The 14,949-nt window shown below is 39.8% G+C and overlaps 1 protein-coding gene across 5 annotated transcripts in view; it reads right to left on the bottom strand.

The window, feature by feature from the left end:
• Positions 1 to 2,396: 2,396 nt before the first annotated feature.
• pcbp4 (poly(rC) binding protein 4) overlaps positions 2,397 to 14,949 on the bottom strand; it is an 83,356-nt gene continuing 70,803 nt past the window's right edge. For 2 of the 5 annotated variants that reach the window (XM_084116304.1, XM_084116305.1), the window contains 6 exons: positions 11,370 to 11,411; positions 11,086 to 11,164; positions 10,371 to 10,448; positions 9,753 to 9,805; positions 6,349 to 6,518; positions 2,397 to 4,606 (listed from right to left, as the gene is read on the bottom strand). In XM_084116304.1, coding sequence (XP_083972430.1) covers positions 4,252 to 4,606; positions 6,349 to 6,518; positions 9,753 to 9,805; positions 10,371 to 10,448; positions 11,086 to 11,164; positions 11,370 to 11,411 — 777 coding nt within the window. In that variant the 3' untranslated portion in view covers positions 2,397 to 4,251. Of the gene's footprint in view, positions 4,873 to 6,348; positions 6,519 to 9,752; positions 9,806 to 10,370; positions 10,449 to 11,085; positions 11,165 to 11,369; positions 11,412 to 14,949 lie in introns of all 5 variants that reach the window. The other 3 variants (XM_084116306.1, XM_084116307.1, XM_084116308.1) reach the window with 2 other exon arrangements.

The raw sequence follows: 14,949 nt of genomic DNA, 5'->3' as shown, positions 1-14,949 counted from the left end.
ACCGTTACATTAACCCATACAATTTGTATTATGCATTTCCTAAACATGTACTTGCTAATCAAACACTTTATCTGAACAAACTACTAATCTATAAAACACAATCGGTCTTCCGACCTTTTACTATTGTGTTGATATGCGCGAGGGAGAGAGAGCAATACAGCGCTCGTGTTGTTTGAAGGCGGTGAGAGTGCGCGCGCGCGGCCGGGGCTCTCTCACTGTTTGTTCTTATGTTCCCTGTCCACTGATCTAAATAATTAGTTGTTACGACGACTTATTTGTTCCCTCGTTTTAATAAATCGTGGACACGTTGAACAAATTCCCTCCCTCATTTTGATTTAACGAATTACAACGTGGCCAAAAACAGTTTGATACTATTAATTAGTGAATGCTAAAGACCTATTTTTTTGTGAATTGGTGAATATTCAGGTGAATTATTTCGTGGCCACGAATTAATAATAATTATTAAACTGTTTTTCTTACCTGTGAAGATAGCTCTTCAGTGAAGGCCGACTATTCTCGTACAGCTTTTTATTCCTTTTTTTGGTGTGTGTGTGTGAACGGGTGAATATTCAGGTGAATTGTTTCGTGGCCACGAATTAATAATACCTCCGCACGTTTTACAAGACCCTTCTCGATCGCAGCGGCAACGAGCACTTTGATCACTTGATTTAAAAAACAAAACATTTCAGCGCTAGATCGCCAAAAAAAAAAAAAAAAAACCGAACGAAATGAATGCTCTGCTAGTTAACTGGAGATGTTTTGTTTATTTGTATTGGTATTCCTGCCGCGAGATGTTTCAAAAGTGGTGGGGACAATACAATATCGACCTTAGAAAATAGTGGTGGGGTCGTGGGGATATGTCTCACCCGCAAATTACGCCTATCTCGGGGTTGCGGCGCGCACACTATGGTTAACCGAGTATTAACCGCTAAGGGCCTCGGTTAACGGTTAATGAAAAACTTGAAAACGTGCAGCCCTAATAGTTTTAATACTAAGCTATTGCAATCCCCTGGTTTCACAGACAAGACTAAAATGCATGTTTTCTTTTTCTAATGCACATTTATAAATGCTACTCAAATGTCTTAATTGAACTAAGGCCTAATTCTGACTTAATCTATGCCCCGTCTGTGAAACCAGGCCTATATGTCTGAAATGTTAGTTTCTTATTCAATTATGTCATTACCAATTTTTTTTGTTGTTGCTTAAAAGCAAAGTTTTGAGATGCTGGTTGGTTTGGTACTCTACATCACTCCAGTCTTTAATGATTTTGATGAAAATTAATATTGCTGTCTTGTATTATATTACTGTTGCTGCTGTTTCATGCAAGCAACATGACACTATCCAGTACACTGATTTTACCATAGTTAAGGGTCCAACACTAGCCTGGGTGCCAGCCCGAACCCCGCCCACAACATTTTTTGGTCGGGAAGTTCGGTCTGGACTCGATCCGTTGAGGAGTAATTATGCTCGGCTCCCAGAAGGCCGAGCCAATCAAATTGCCAGGGCGGGCTTTAATAGATGATGGACAGATGATCTGCGGTTACGTAATCACCCACGTCCTCAAAGAGCACTTGGGTTGAATTGGTTTTCCACTAAGATGACTGCAGCAGGAGAATTGAGATGTTTAGATTCCGCTATCGCGTCTGTTATAAAAGAAATCGACAGCGCATTAATTTTAAAAGACGAACAGAGAACCGCAATCAAGGCATTTGTCGATCGGAAAGATGTGTTTGCCGTCCTTCCTACGGGATTCGGCAAAAGTTTAATTTATCAGCTGACTCCGATGATCGCTAAGATGGGACGCAATGAAAACCCTGTGGTCATTGTGGTTTCTCCTTTGGTAGCACTCATGGAGTGCTTTATTATTACTTTACTCATTACTTTACAACTTCTTCCTGCGTGTGTGCAGTTGAGCTCTGTTGACAACTATGCGTCGCTCACTGCGTTGCTCTGATTGGTTGTAGGTCTATCCAATTGAGTGCAGAGTTTTTTTTTTTTTTCTGGTTCGGTTAAGACACGCCTCATAATGAAAGCCCTATAGAGCAGTATCAGACTCACATTCTGCCTAGAATATGAGTATGACGAAGTCAGGCTAGTCCAACACCCTTACCCATGATAAAATCACTGCAATGTAATGGCCTTGAGTGGATTATTGCTTTAATAAAACACATTGTACCTTAGAGCTTAGTTTTAATTGTTTGTTTATTTGATGTCTTAAGTTTAAACCCGTTTCAAGTCTAAAGTTCCAAATGACAAAAATGAACTATAATAAATAAATATTTAAAAAGACATTGTGCATTGTTCATCACTGTGACTATCCCAGCATGCACACACTTAGCTATTAATGATAATGTTGTTCCATTTCACGCAGCTGAAAAAGAACAAAAGAGACTGGATTACGTTAATACAGTATTGTTTTTATTCATTTTTATGGCATTGATGAATAAAACTAAAACAAGAGTTGCATTTATGCCAAGGCTGTCAAACGAAACCTCGTGTGAATCCAAAAAACAGACTTTGGATAATTCAAGCATCTGCACAGTTTTCAAACCTTGTCCGGCTATCGTGGAATTATCACGGTGAAGAGTGACAGTGCGTTTCAAAGCCACACGGTGTCATTTCGTAGAGTGTGTAAGAGAGGGTGGTTATGTGTTAGGCTTTGGAATGGGAAATATGAATATAATATAACATATATTTATATATTTATGTATATATATTATACATAGCATGGTTCATAAATTTGAGAGCATCGGTGTCCTTGAATTCCGTCTTTGCCAATAGCCCTTTCCCACTGGTGGTTTATTTAGGGCCATCTATGAAGCATGACACAGGATACCTCACTGAACCGCCCCCGAGATGTTTTGCATAGACGCCAAGTTAAATTCATGCAAATGAGTATGGGACAGACGTTTGAAAAGATCTAAACAAATCAAAAAACGTCACGATAAAGAAAAAAATGACAAACACGAGTCAAGGTTATACTACATCTACCACATGAATGAATTGTGTGAGTGGTCACATTCAATTTTTTAGGACTCTAGTTTTAGAAAAATAAGTGTGATTATTTCTATATAAAAAAGAAAAAGAAAAAAAAAAAGTCAGTCCACGTAATACTCTGTGATTGAGCATAATGATTACTGTAGCTACACTTGAAGCATGTTTATGTGTAGATCTGCTATATGTGTAAATTTTAGTACTTTCAGACAAATATTGCTCTTCTGCAGCACTGCCTATTTTTAACGCCATCAACAAAGAGACCTACGCATTAGCTATCTTTGCTAGTGTGTATGTGTGAGGGGCCAAGTCAACATGCAGCATTAGGTTCCGACAAGGGCAGTCACCATGCATAGTAGTCATTTTATGCCATTAGAAATGGTGAAAGAACCCCCCTGAAACAATAATGTTCATACTCAGCCATGGCTAGCCAAGTTTTGAAATGAATTTGTTAGCCGTTTAGTATTTGGATATTTATACCAGAATTCACCGTGGCACCATTCACTTCCCATATAAAGTAAAGAAACCCACTACCTAAACTAATGTCTTGTTCGAGGTTACTCAGACGTGTGTCTTTTTCAGGACGTATGTAACCATGATCGAGTGGAAGAAATTTCTGCAGCCGTTACAGAAAACAAACATTGACTGTAAAAGAAACACTCCGCACAATAAATAAAATAAATAACATTTCAAAACGAATGTGAACAAAACGTAAAAATGTAACACAAAAGCAAGGTTTAGATCTGTTGTCATTTTAAAAACATTTCTTTCTTTTTTTTTTCATATTTTTGTTTTAATACATCATTTAAAGATTTCTAAAAAAATCAGGAAGTTGTATACAGAGGCATTCACAGACATCATTGTATAAAAGCTGATACGTAAGAGATTAGCATCAGTCAACAGTGTTCTACGTTATAAACTCTTTGCGGGAATATTTCATTGTTATCAATAAATATGAGTAGACAATAAACGCGTGTAAAGATTTCGGGAAAATAGGAGATTAGGAATAGTCTATGGCTTTAGCGGCTACCTCAGCCAAAAAACATCAACAAACAACAACAAAAAAAACCTTAAAATTGATGCCATTATTTTCCTACCGTTTTTCAGGACAAGCTACTAAACCAAAAAGAAAACAAATTGGTACCGTCTGTTTCTACACAGCTACATCAGGCTAGAAGAGAATAACCCTCAAAGTATTCCTCTCCGGTTTGTTGTCTCGGAAACAAGGAGGTACTGGCTAGTTCCTCTCAGCGAACTTCAGTAGGGCGCAAACTTCTGTCGCTCTGGTTTCTTGATGCCATTGGCGGAGGAGATCTTGGCGGTGTAGGAAGCCAAGGTGCCGTGGGCAGGGGCAGCGGCTGCGGCGGCGGCGGCGGCAGCTTGGGCAGCAGGGGCCGAGAGTGCCAGGAAAGGGACGGATTTGATTCCCAGGAGGCTGGAGAGGGGGAGGGTATAGGGGGCGCCCAAGATTGGAGCGTGGGGCAGGCCGCCCATCGCTGCCAGGGCTGCGGCAGAGGACGATGCAGGGGGAGCAGTCTGGGTGAAGCTCATGTTGAGGTCTACAGGGGTCGACATGGAGGAGGACTGGGCAGTGGATTTGGCGGTCTCTAAACTGTACGAGGGAGGGAAGGAAGGAGGTGGAGGAGAGGAGGGTGGAGGGACAAGGGAGGGGAGCCGGATGGAGAAGGGTTAGAAGGTTAAATAAAAGACATGTTAAACAAAAATTGAGAGAGATAAAAAAAAAGAATCAAAAAACAGAAACAAAAAAATCATAAGAGAGGTGTGTTTTGCTGGTGGTTGCAACAGATTATTTGAGGGGGGACCTTGGCACTCATGGGAAAGGAGCTGTTTAATTCAGGGTGATGGCTTGGGTAGGGGCTTTGGGAAAAGAAACAAAATGATTTCAATTTTTAGTAGCATTTCCTTTATCTTTTATCAAAAAGATGCATTTGTCAACATGGTACTCATTGCAAATGCTGGTAATTAAACGTGCTCTGCCATTAATGTATTTCGAGGGCGTAGAACTGATTTCTCATTATCACGTATAGGGGGTGTGTTCAATATGCAGAACGTTCTGATGCAATGCATTGAAACGAGACGTCTGTCTCGTAGGAAGTATTTTTAGAGAGTGACACTGATTGGGGGTGACGTCTCCAGACTTCTTAGGACATGAATCATCATGTTTGATTTTTAATGGTTTGGAGCTGACTAGTTAAGGAAATATTCTGACGCTAGAGTGCCTTGGGTTGCTCCGAGATCGCCATTTGTTGCCGTCACTTGGCAAAAACCAAACTGATAGGAATTCAACTGATGAGAAACCAGTAAAATCAATAATATTAAGACAGAAGCAAAACAACAAAAGCTTTCTTAAAATATCTTGAAATCAAAATAGTAATTTTTCCATGCAGGAAGCCTGAGTAACATATTTCAAATAAAATAATAAGGGGCTTCTCAGAGTGAGTTTGACATTCTGCACCGGTCTGCTTGTTGAACACACCTGAGACAAGCATAAATATTTCATTCAAGACCCAATTATTGCTCTCTTGTCGACTTGCTGAGTCATAATATGCGAGAAGAATTAATATATAACTTTGTACATGACACTGCAGCTGTTCGAAATCTTAATTTATTTGCTTGCCAATACAGAAAAATGCAATAACTGATTGTTAAAGCCACTAATTTGGAGTGTGGTCTTATTCTGTTTCTTCATTAGTATTCATTTATTCTTATGCTAACTGATCTTTACTAACAAGAACTATAAAAATGTTCTTGTGGTTTGAATTGTTTGTGTGTTTTGTAAATTCTACCTTAGGTTAATTGAACTGCCGTTATAAGTATACAACGATTAGCCTGAATAAAGAACAGAACTACTAATTTTGTTACATTAGCAAATTAAATTTTGCCCCAGCATTTACGGAGAAATCTTTGCTGAGGAACTGAGCTGTCAGGAATTTACTGCTTTCTTGCCTGACACAACGTTTGATCAAATTGCAACCGCATAGATCACGTGGGAGAAAAATACAGTTTGTCTATGAGGCGGCCAAAATGCTCTGCCTTTAAGCTTTAACAAGATTCTGGCTTGAAACTTGGCCAATTAATCCCTCAGCCTGGCTTCTTTCCGCCACATCTTCTTGCTTTTTAGTTGTTCAATGCCTTTTCTCAGTGCTTCTTTTTTGCCAGCAACTATGGATTGGAAAGACCCCTGATTGAATATTCCCAGAGGTTTTGTCAGGGTCTCCTACTTCAGGGTCCTCTAGAGTATTATGGTGTAAAATATGCCACATAAACACATGGAGTGGTCAAGTACAAACACCCTGTATCTGTTAGTGGGATGGGATGGCTTCCAGTACTTACCAGGATGTGATTAGATACTGGGCCAAGTTGATGCTGATTGGGGAGCCTGTGATGGTGACGTGTCGGTCACTAGTGCTGTCCAGTTGACTGCCAATCTTGATCTGAGCCCCCGACACCTGGCGGATCTCGTTGATTTTGGTACCCTGCCTGCCGATGATTGAACCAATCAGCTGAAAGGAAAGTACAAGACCGATCAGATCAATAATAGATTTAAACAGCTATTCTATGACACTATTTCCCTCCAAGACAAGGGTGTCCAGTCCTGCTTCTGGTGGGCCAAAGTCCTGCAGAGTTTATCTCCAACATACCGGCCTGGAGGTTTCTTGAAATCTCAATTAGCTGGATCAAGTGTGCTTAATTCAGGTTGGAGCTAAACTCTGCAGGACAGTGGCCCTCCGGGAGTAGGACTGGATACCATAGTATCATAGTGCAAAATTGCAACATGATAAACATTGACAACATGAGTGGTTTAAAGAACGCCAAATTTATGTTGCTCGAATTTTACATCTGGATCATTTCCGTCGCTTGGTCAACAGCGATACTGAAATTCATAAAGCATGACATACAGCCCAACCGCCCATGCGTGGTTAAGTAACTATTGATTTCAGGAACAGTGTTTGCACCCTCATGTCCGTATCTAATGTGTTCCTTGACAAACACTTCAATCTCTCTTTGTGAGCATGTCATCATGGTTGGCTCTGAAATGCCAGTTTATGTGTTTTTTCATCTGGACCTAAGATGACAAGGCTGTGTCTGTGCATGGCATTGTCTCTGTAACAAGCGTCTGCTAATAGTTCTGTGGATCTAGACGGCCAGTTTAAACCAACAACAGGTGGTGCTTAACTAATTCATCCTACTGTGACAGCATCAAGTTTTAAAAAAGGTTGTGGGCATGCAGCTCCTTAAAAACTCATTGTATGAATCCAGATGATGTATACAGTGGTTCCTGTACATTCTGTGGAAGGTGTCCAAAGCTTGAAGGAAAAAGGACCATGGGGGTTGGTTGACCCTAGGGTTTGGTGTCAAGCCTGAACAATGATAAAGTGAAGTCACCCCGACTGGGATGAGTTAACAGTTTATCATTCAAATGACTGACAGCTTGTCTTTTGTCCACCCTGCATCCCAGCCCCCAACCCTCACTTTGAGTGTGAGTTGGATTATGTGGGCAAGAATTGCTCCACAAAGCATTCCTTTCCTCACGAGTCATATGGACGTCAAAGCTCCTGATTTGTCACACCGCTCTCCCTGGTGCCCAGGGGCTATTAATGGCTCAGCTGATTGTGGCTAAGTGCTTGCAGTCGACCGCCAGGTCTCGCTGCCGCCCTGACATAGAGGATTCCAGCGTGTCCTTTGCACTGCACCACATATTTGCCCACTGACATCCTTCATTTTTAGAAATCCATGAATTATATATCCTCAAGGAATATGATAATGAAACAAAGTACCGTCACCCACACAGCTTCCTCCAACCTTCAAGTTTACCAAAGAAAAAAGTTCAGTTTGGTTTGTTTTATTGATTTCTTTGTATCCACTGAAATCAAGGTGCAATCTATGGCTCAAATCTGTCTAAAGCAAGATACAGGTATATATAACCTAGCCAAGCTGGAGACAGGCCTATTTTAAGTGAATCTACTTCTTAGGTCTTAGTTTTGAAAGTCTGAGGAGCGAGGACACATCTCCTGCCAGCAAAAACTGGTGTCACTGACGGGTTCGTCCACCTCTCACAGGGCAATCTTTAAACAGGTACAGTTCTGACCCAGCTTCATCCGCTGCCACTGCTGTGCTCTCGAGCACAGATCCGATCCCAATCTAATTGTAGCATGTTTCAGGAGATTTAAGGGGGGATGGTTCACCATGGAGAAACTGCTCCTCTATAGAGAGAAACCTGATTGCGAATGATAAACAACTTAGCCTGCCAGCCGTTTGATGTCTGTTTGATGTCGCCTTGCCTTGGAATTGCATCGCTGCGAGGGAATTTCAATAATACATGCTTTCCATCACCCTGCTTTATGCAGGAATATGAACAAGCATGCTAAATTAGCTCTTGATTGGAGAAATGGTTGAAGTTGCTTTGAAGTTTATCATGTATGATGAGGTTAAGAACCATTCAGCAAGTCAAGTTTTATTTGAAGCTAGTGTCAATTTGACAAGAGCTGACTCTTTTTCTGTTCATGTGCTTCAAGGTAGTCAATGACTTCACTTGTACAGAATCACTCTAGATAATGCATTCACTTAATTTCTCTGCCATTACAGCTGTACACAGAAATCAAAAATGCTGATACACTCCGTAAGCGTAAAAACACAAACCTGTTTAGTATACAAGTAGGCTTGTATAACTAAAATATATTTAAAAAAAAATGCTGAGGATATATAAATATTTGCATGAAGCTTTTATGTGTTGCAAATGTACCAAATTTCACTCACTTTTGCTGTTCTCATATATATATATATATCTCATATATATATATTATTCTAATTTTTTTATGTATTTAATTTTGCCATGTCAAAAGGACATAAATGTATACATGTAAAATGATCTAAAACCATCCTATTTTGACATATTAATTTACACTACAACAAGTATATCTTATTGTTTTCATTCTATGAGTAGGTTAGTTCTATTGATGCAACATTTACTGAGACAAACAGCACAGTATAAGGAGTAGTTCACATCGGGCACATACTTTGTTAAACTTTTTTTTTAACATAAGTACAACAGCATGGAACAACACAGTTTTACTTTAAAAAAACATGTTTTGAGACCTGTTTTTAACTGGTGTGAGACCAAAAACAATCAGATCATGGGAAAAAGTCAAAGAATAGAGTCGGGCATGAAGCCTTAAAATAACAAAACAATGGGAGTTGAAAATATGTATTGAGTACTGAGTCCACAGCTGGGCCCTTCGCCAGTCGATTAATCCTGTGATCTCAGGGAGACGAGGAGGCGGGAGGGAGCCCTGGTCAGCTGGCATGAAGGGAACGTCCCATTTGCCCCCGGGGTGCAACCTCGAGCTCTGACAAAAGGCTCTGGCTTTATTTACCGTCTCTGTTTTGACAGCAAAGGAGTGCTAAGCATGTCAGACGCCATGACAGGATTGAACTGGATCTTGTGAAGCTCTCTTCAGAGCAGGGGGTGGACAGATTGAAATAAAAAGTTTTAGGATTTCTGCAAGGCCAAAGTGTGCCATGAGAGGTGCTCTCAAGAATATCAAGAACATGACTTTTCTAATTTCTAAAACGCATATCTGACCATTCTCAAAGGCTTAATAAAGTCTTCATGTAAGACATAAACAAAATTAAGCATTATTACAAAAGTGTTATATCAATGAAATTGATCAATGAGTCAGAAATATCAATGAGTATCTTGAGCAATGCGATACTTGCAAAAAAAAACTTTTCCTTACGTCATTTGGAATGAGAAGTTCTTGTGATGCTGTCTGGGAACTGGAGTCAATGCCTGCAGGAAGAGGAACAGGTACCACGTTAACAAACCATAGGATAATTCACTGTAGTTTGTTTGCTTTCTTCTTTCCCTTTCTTCAGTGGTCTCAACGTAGGCCTATTTCTGACCCAAAATGATCTTCTGTTGATCTGCATTGGGCCACAAATTCTCGGGAGAGATATAACTTATTGAACCCAGAATATTCTTTTAAGCGATCTCCTATCTGTTAGCTGGATGCTATCACCTAATTGCTAACAACGTGCACAGAGCTAGCCTGTATCTCTTTCCCTTTACTTCCTGTCTCAGCAGGAGGCCCAGACCCAGCCCAACAGGGGCCTATTTAATAGACTGAAACATTGCCTTGACTGATGAGCTTTTTACTTCCGACATAATCGAATTCCCCAGCCATATCATGATAGGATGTGGTCTTGTAATTTTAGCGGCGGGGGGCAACTATTACATTTGTTTCGACCCTTCAATTCCTCGAACAGGCTTTTTGATTCTCACATTTGCACCGAAAGTGCTTATTTACCATAATGTTCAACAGTCTGTTGGCTTTAAGAGATCCTACACAACAAACCTTTCACAAATGTTGGGAATCTCCGGGCAGCTTGAAAGACATCACTGAAAAACTTGGGGTGGCTGTATAATTGGATGTCTGGTTGTGAGCAAGAAAAAAAAAGAAAGGGAACAAGAAAAGGAGAGCTTTAGCTGGACATTTATCACAGCTCTGAGAAGCCCCAGGAGCTGACTGTGGAGCCTTGTAATGTTTGGCCCCGTTTTCGCAGCTGTAATCTGCATGTGCCATATGCTCCATGGAGCTCAGGTGTATTACCTTGAACATGGGTGGCCTATGGGTCTTTGGGAGGTTTGTTTGAATCTACTAGCTTGAATTCTCTGGTGGAATTGTGTCACATCCACAATCGCTGTACACAGAGATTTAGCACTGCTAAAGCAGACTTGTTCTTCTGGGTAAATATAGGGTGTTTTCACACTTAAGTTCTCTTTATAAACCACTTCAGTATACTACAAACTTAACTGAGTGATAAAAAAAACCTACGTCTCTTTTCATTCACACTGTTCCTGGCCTTGAAACCGAGTCAGATCACTTTTGATCTTTTTCAAAGAATTAATTCTAATCGTTGACCAAATTACTAATTCATGTGAACCTTGAAAAAGGGAAGTCCTGCATGTGTGAGTAAGGTGACAACAAGTCTAAGCCACTGTCTAACCCATAATAACCCATCCCAACCCTTATCTTCCTCTTCAAAGAGACTTGGATGGCCAAAACATACCGGACAGAACTTGGGAGGCCGTGGGCTGAGCCATGGGGGCAAGACCCTGCTGCATGGACAACTGGTGCAACTTGGCCAACTGAGATAAAAGAAAAACGGAAGGGAAATGTCACTTCATTCTTACGAAAAGGTTTTATTACTCTTATCAGAAGACACAGCTGAGTATTGAATCATTTAATTCACAAGTGTAAAACAGGCTCATTTACTTCACAAAAGGACACTCATCTAATGAAAGTTATGCAGTATGAGGATGGTACTCAGAAATTCTCTCTAAAGCCTCTTACCTCTGAGTGTGGAATGCCATATTGGTTTTGTACACTATAAGCCTGAAAAAGAAATAGTGGAGAGTGTTAAAAAGGAGAACATCTTATTCAACCATTCTCTTTTAAAGCTCCTCATAATTATTTTAAACAACTACAAAACTAGAAACGGTAATTCTGTTGCAGTGTTTTGTAGTTTTCTTTAAGCATTTATTTTTCTTTATTTTCCCTGTGAACCGGAAGTTGAAACCGAATTAACTTCAGTGTTGTGACGTATTTCCAAGTGAAACAGAATATTGAATAGAGGGCAGGGTTTTATTTTAGCGCACCTCCTCTCCATCCCTCGCTCCCAGCAGAGTGACGGTTGGAGGGGAGTTGTTAAAGATATACAACCCAAGCTGTCAAACTGACATCATAGGAATGCCATTCCAAAGGGGAAGCAAATTTTCAGGTTTTGATTAAAGATTACCACAACAAGCTAATTTTTGTTCACCACAAGATTAGTAATGTACGCTACAAAGTAAATAGGGTCAGTTTTGATTTCATGACGACTTTAAAATATAAAAACTAAAACTTTTTTCTCTCTGACCCAAATCATCACTAGGGTTGTCTTTAAACTCAACATGAAATCCGAATTTACTAAAATATAAAACATTTCACCCAACATTGTTTTCTTTGACAGAATACCATTTTCTTACTCAGAAATGACACAAATTAAATAATAGATGGGTTAGACCCGCCATTTCATGTTGACGTTGACTTCAGTTTGTAATTGAAATATTATTATTGGCTAACAACTTAACATGTATTTACTTTTCATACTGTTGTTCATCAAGGCAGGATGAGTAACTAAATTATGAATATGCATTGAGATGTATGCACATTCCAGCCTGAAGTTGTTTGCTTGTCTTTGCTGATCTGTTGGCTGATTCTAGAGGGTTTTCGGGCATTTGTCATCTGGTTAGGCCAGAGCTAGGGGGTCTCTGCCCCCACTAAACTCACTCTCATAGTTCAAAAACTGTCGAAAGGGGACAGATGTGAAACTAGAAGAATCTCTGAATCAAGGCTTCTGCATCAAAGAGAATAAGAAGCCAAATTCCCAGACGCAAAAGCTACAGAGAATGCTACGTGCTAGTCCCAGAGGTTCTCTTGCATAAGCCTGTTTAAAAGTTTAAACACGTGGAAGAGAGATGGAGAGAAAGAAACCGAGGGAGGATAAAATGGAAAATAAAATAAAAAGATCAGTGATGCAGAAATGGCAGTCCATGTTGAAGAGCAACCCTAGTTTGTGTCTCTGGCAGCCACGTTAATGAAAATGATTGGTCACAGTTCTCAAGGAAAACGTTGTTTAGGGGGCAAAACATGACCTTTCTTTGTCAGGACGGATTTAGCTTGTCTCCGGAGGTGAGCTCAGAATCTTCTACGTGACTGCCACCCCTACCCTTCAATGTCTCTGATAGACTCCCATTTTGTTTTGCTATCTCTATTGTTTAGCCTTCTTTTCAATGTGTGCTAAAAATGTTTAAAATATGAATTGCTTGTTTCCATGGAGCACAAAAAGGGAGTTTGAAGATCAGAAGGTCCAGCTATAGCCGGGCTCACACTACAGGAGTTTTTAAATCTTAACCGATAGTGAAATCCGGTTGCATCACGCACATATGGAGAATCTTCACAGATTTTCATCTTTCAGTTCTCAAACCTGCACACACAAGAAGATTTGAAATTCGTGGTGTATTACACACTACGAGATATTCTTAAGATTTTCATGACAGATTTAACACCTCAGGCAATCTCACGAAGAAGCGGATGTAAACAAAATAGATACTGTATCGCGGAATCACATGAGGAGACATTATAAAGGCAGTCGTGTTGTTACTACATTTTGACCATCTGTTTCTTTAATCTCCGTTGTCCAGCTGCTTGTTGTTTCACGGTCGCCATTTCAAAAGTTCTGTCACTCCGTCTCCTTGTAGACTTGTCTCTGATTGGCTATTGTGGAAGTACTGACGTAATCATAGTCGTAATCATCCCAATTTAAAATCCTAAATATCAAACATGTTTGATATTATCGGGGCGGCCCCGACGTGTCCACAAGCAGAACAGGAGGTTTAAGATTTGATCTGTAAACGCCTCACAATACTACATAATCTGGACCGAACATAGGAACCAACCGATGCCCTGGACACGATTTTTTTTCTCCAAATGCTGGGGAGGGATAAATCAGTCGTAAATCGGCCTAAAACTCCTGTAATCTGAGCCCATCTTAAAACAAAAAAAGAAAAAGAAAATAGAAAACCAAGATGTGCGCTGTATTTCAAGTCTTCTGAAGTCACACAACAGCTTTGTGTCAGGATAGTCCACAATTTAAGTTCAAACCTGACAAAACATCTTGACGCAACATTTGAATGCAAATGAGATTCTTTTTTTGACAATCTATTACATTCGGATGTACTTCACAATACAGAAGAAAAGAGCGAACAATGACTTAAATTTTGGTCTATTTCTTACGCAAAGCTATCATTTACGTCAGGAGACTTGGAATATAGTGCATAAATGGCTTTTATTAGCTATTTCTTTCTGCGGCCCTCATACAAGTTTGAAACAAATGAGGGTGAGTAAATAATGATAATAATAATAATAATAAACATGAATTTATTTGGGGTAAACTATTACTTTAAAATATAACACAATGCTTCCAAATGCTTGGCAACGTACATGTGCTTCCCGGGATAGGACTTAAGGTAGCGAAAAAGGAGAAGGCGGAGCTTCCATCATTTTTAGTAATTTCCTTATTACTTCTTTCCTTCCTGTTCACCGAGCTCAGAACGCTCGTAAATAATGTAGAAAAGCATTAATCGCCTGGCTGAGCCACTTAACGCTGCGTAATCCTTATGCACACACACACATACGTGGGACCTTCATTAGCGTGAGCCGTGGTGATGTTGTCAGTCCCGTCTCCTGGCAGACAGCATTTATCTCCGCTCGTTTAAGAGAATGTCACTGCTCGGGCCTGACACCTCGTCCTTACAGCTCTCGAGGTAGAGTGCGTGTATTGGAAGGTCACATGGTTCCCCGTTTTAGCCTTCACATCAGCATTAGTCAGAGGAGGCTGACACTTAAAGGAATAGTTCACCGAAAAATGAAAATTCTGTCATTATTACTTTACTCTCAAAACACACTGGATGATTTATTTAATATGTATGCAGTTGCTTTCCATCCAACGAAATATTTGTGTGAGAAAGAGAACAAAATTGTAGTTGTTTTACTAAAAATGTTTTTCTGAATTAAAAAATGGATTATGCATTATGCTAACAATTGTTTGTTTTTGTTTTTTTACAACAAATGCCACTGGTTCTCACGTTTTTTTTTTTTTTCGCTTTTTTTTTTTTTTTATATATATATATATATGCATAAAAGCAGCATTCTGCTAAACATCTCCTTTTGGGTTTCACAGCAGAAGGAAAATCATAGATTTTCAATGATCATTTTTGAGGATATTTTCCTTTAACACATGCTTAACAGTTTTGGCCTTGATATTTTGCGTCTCTAGGCTATGATAAACATTCTTTCATCAGTATGTTTAACTGCTAACTTGGGGATGGGT

Source organism: Abramis brama, assembly GCF_963993115.1.
Source record: "Abramis brama genome assembly, chromosome: 6".
Classification (NCBI taxonomy): domain Eukaryota; kingdom Metazoa; phylum Chordata; class Actinopteri; order Cypriniformes; family Leuciscidae; genus Abramis; species Abramis brama.
This window is presented reverse-complemented; position numbering and strand designations above follow the sequence as displayed.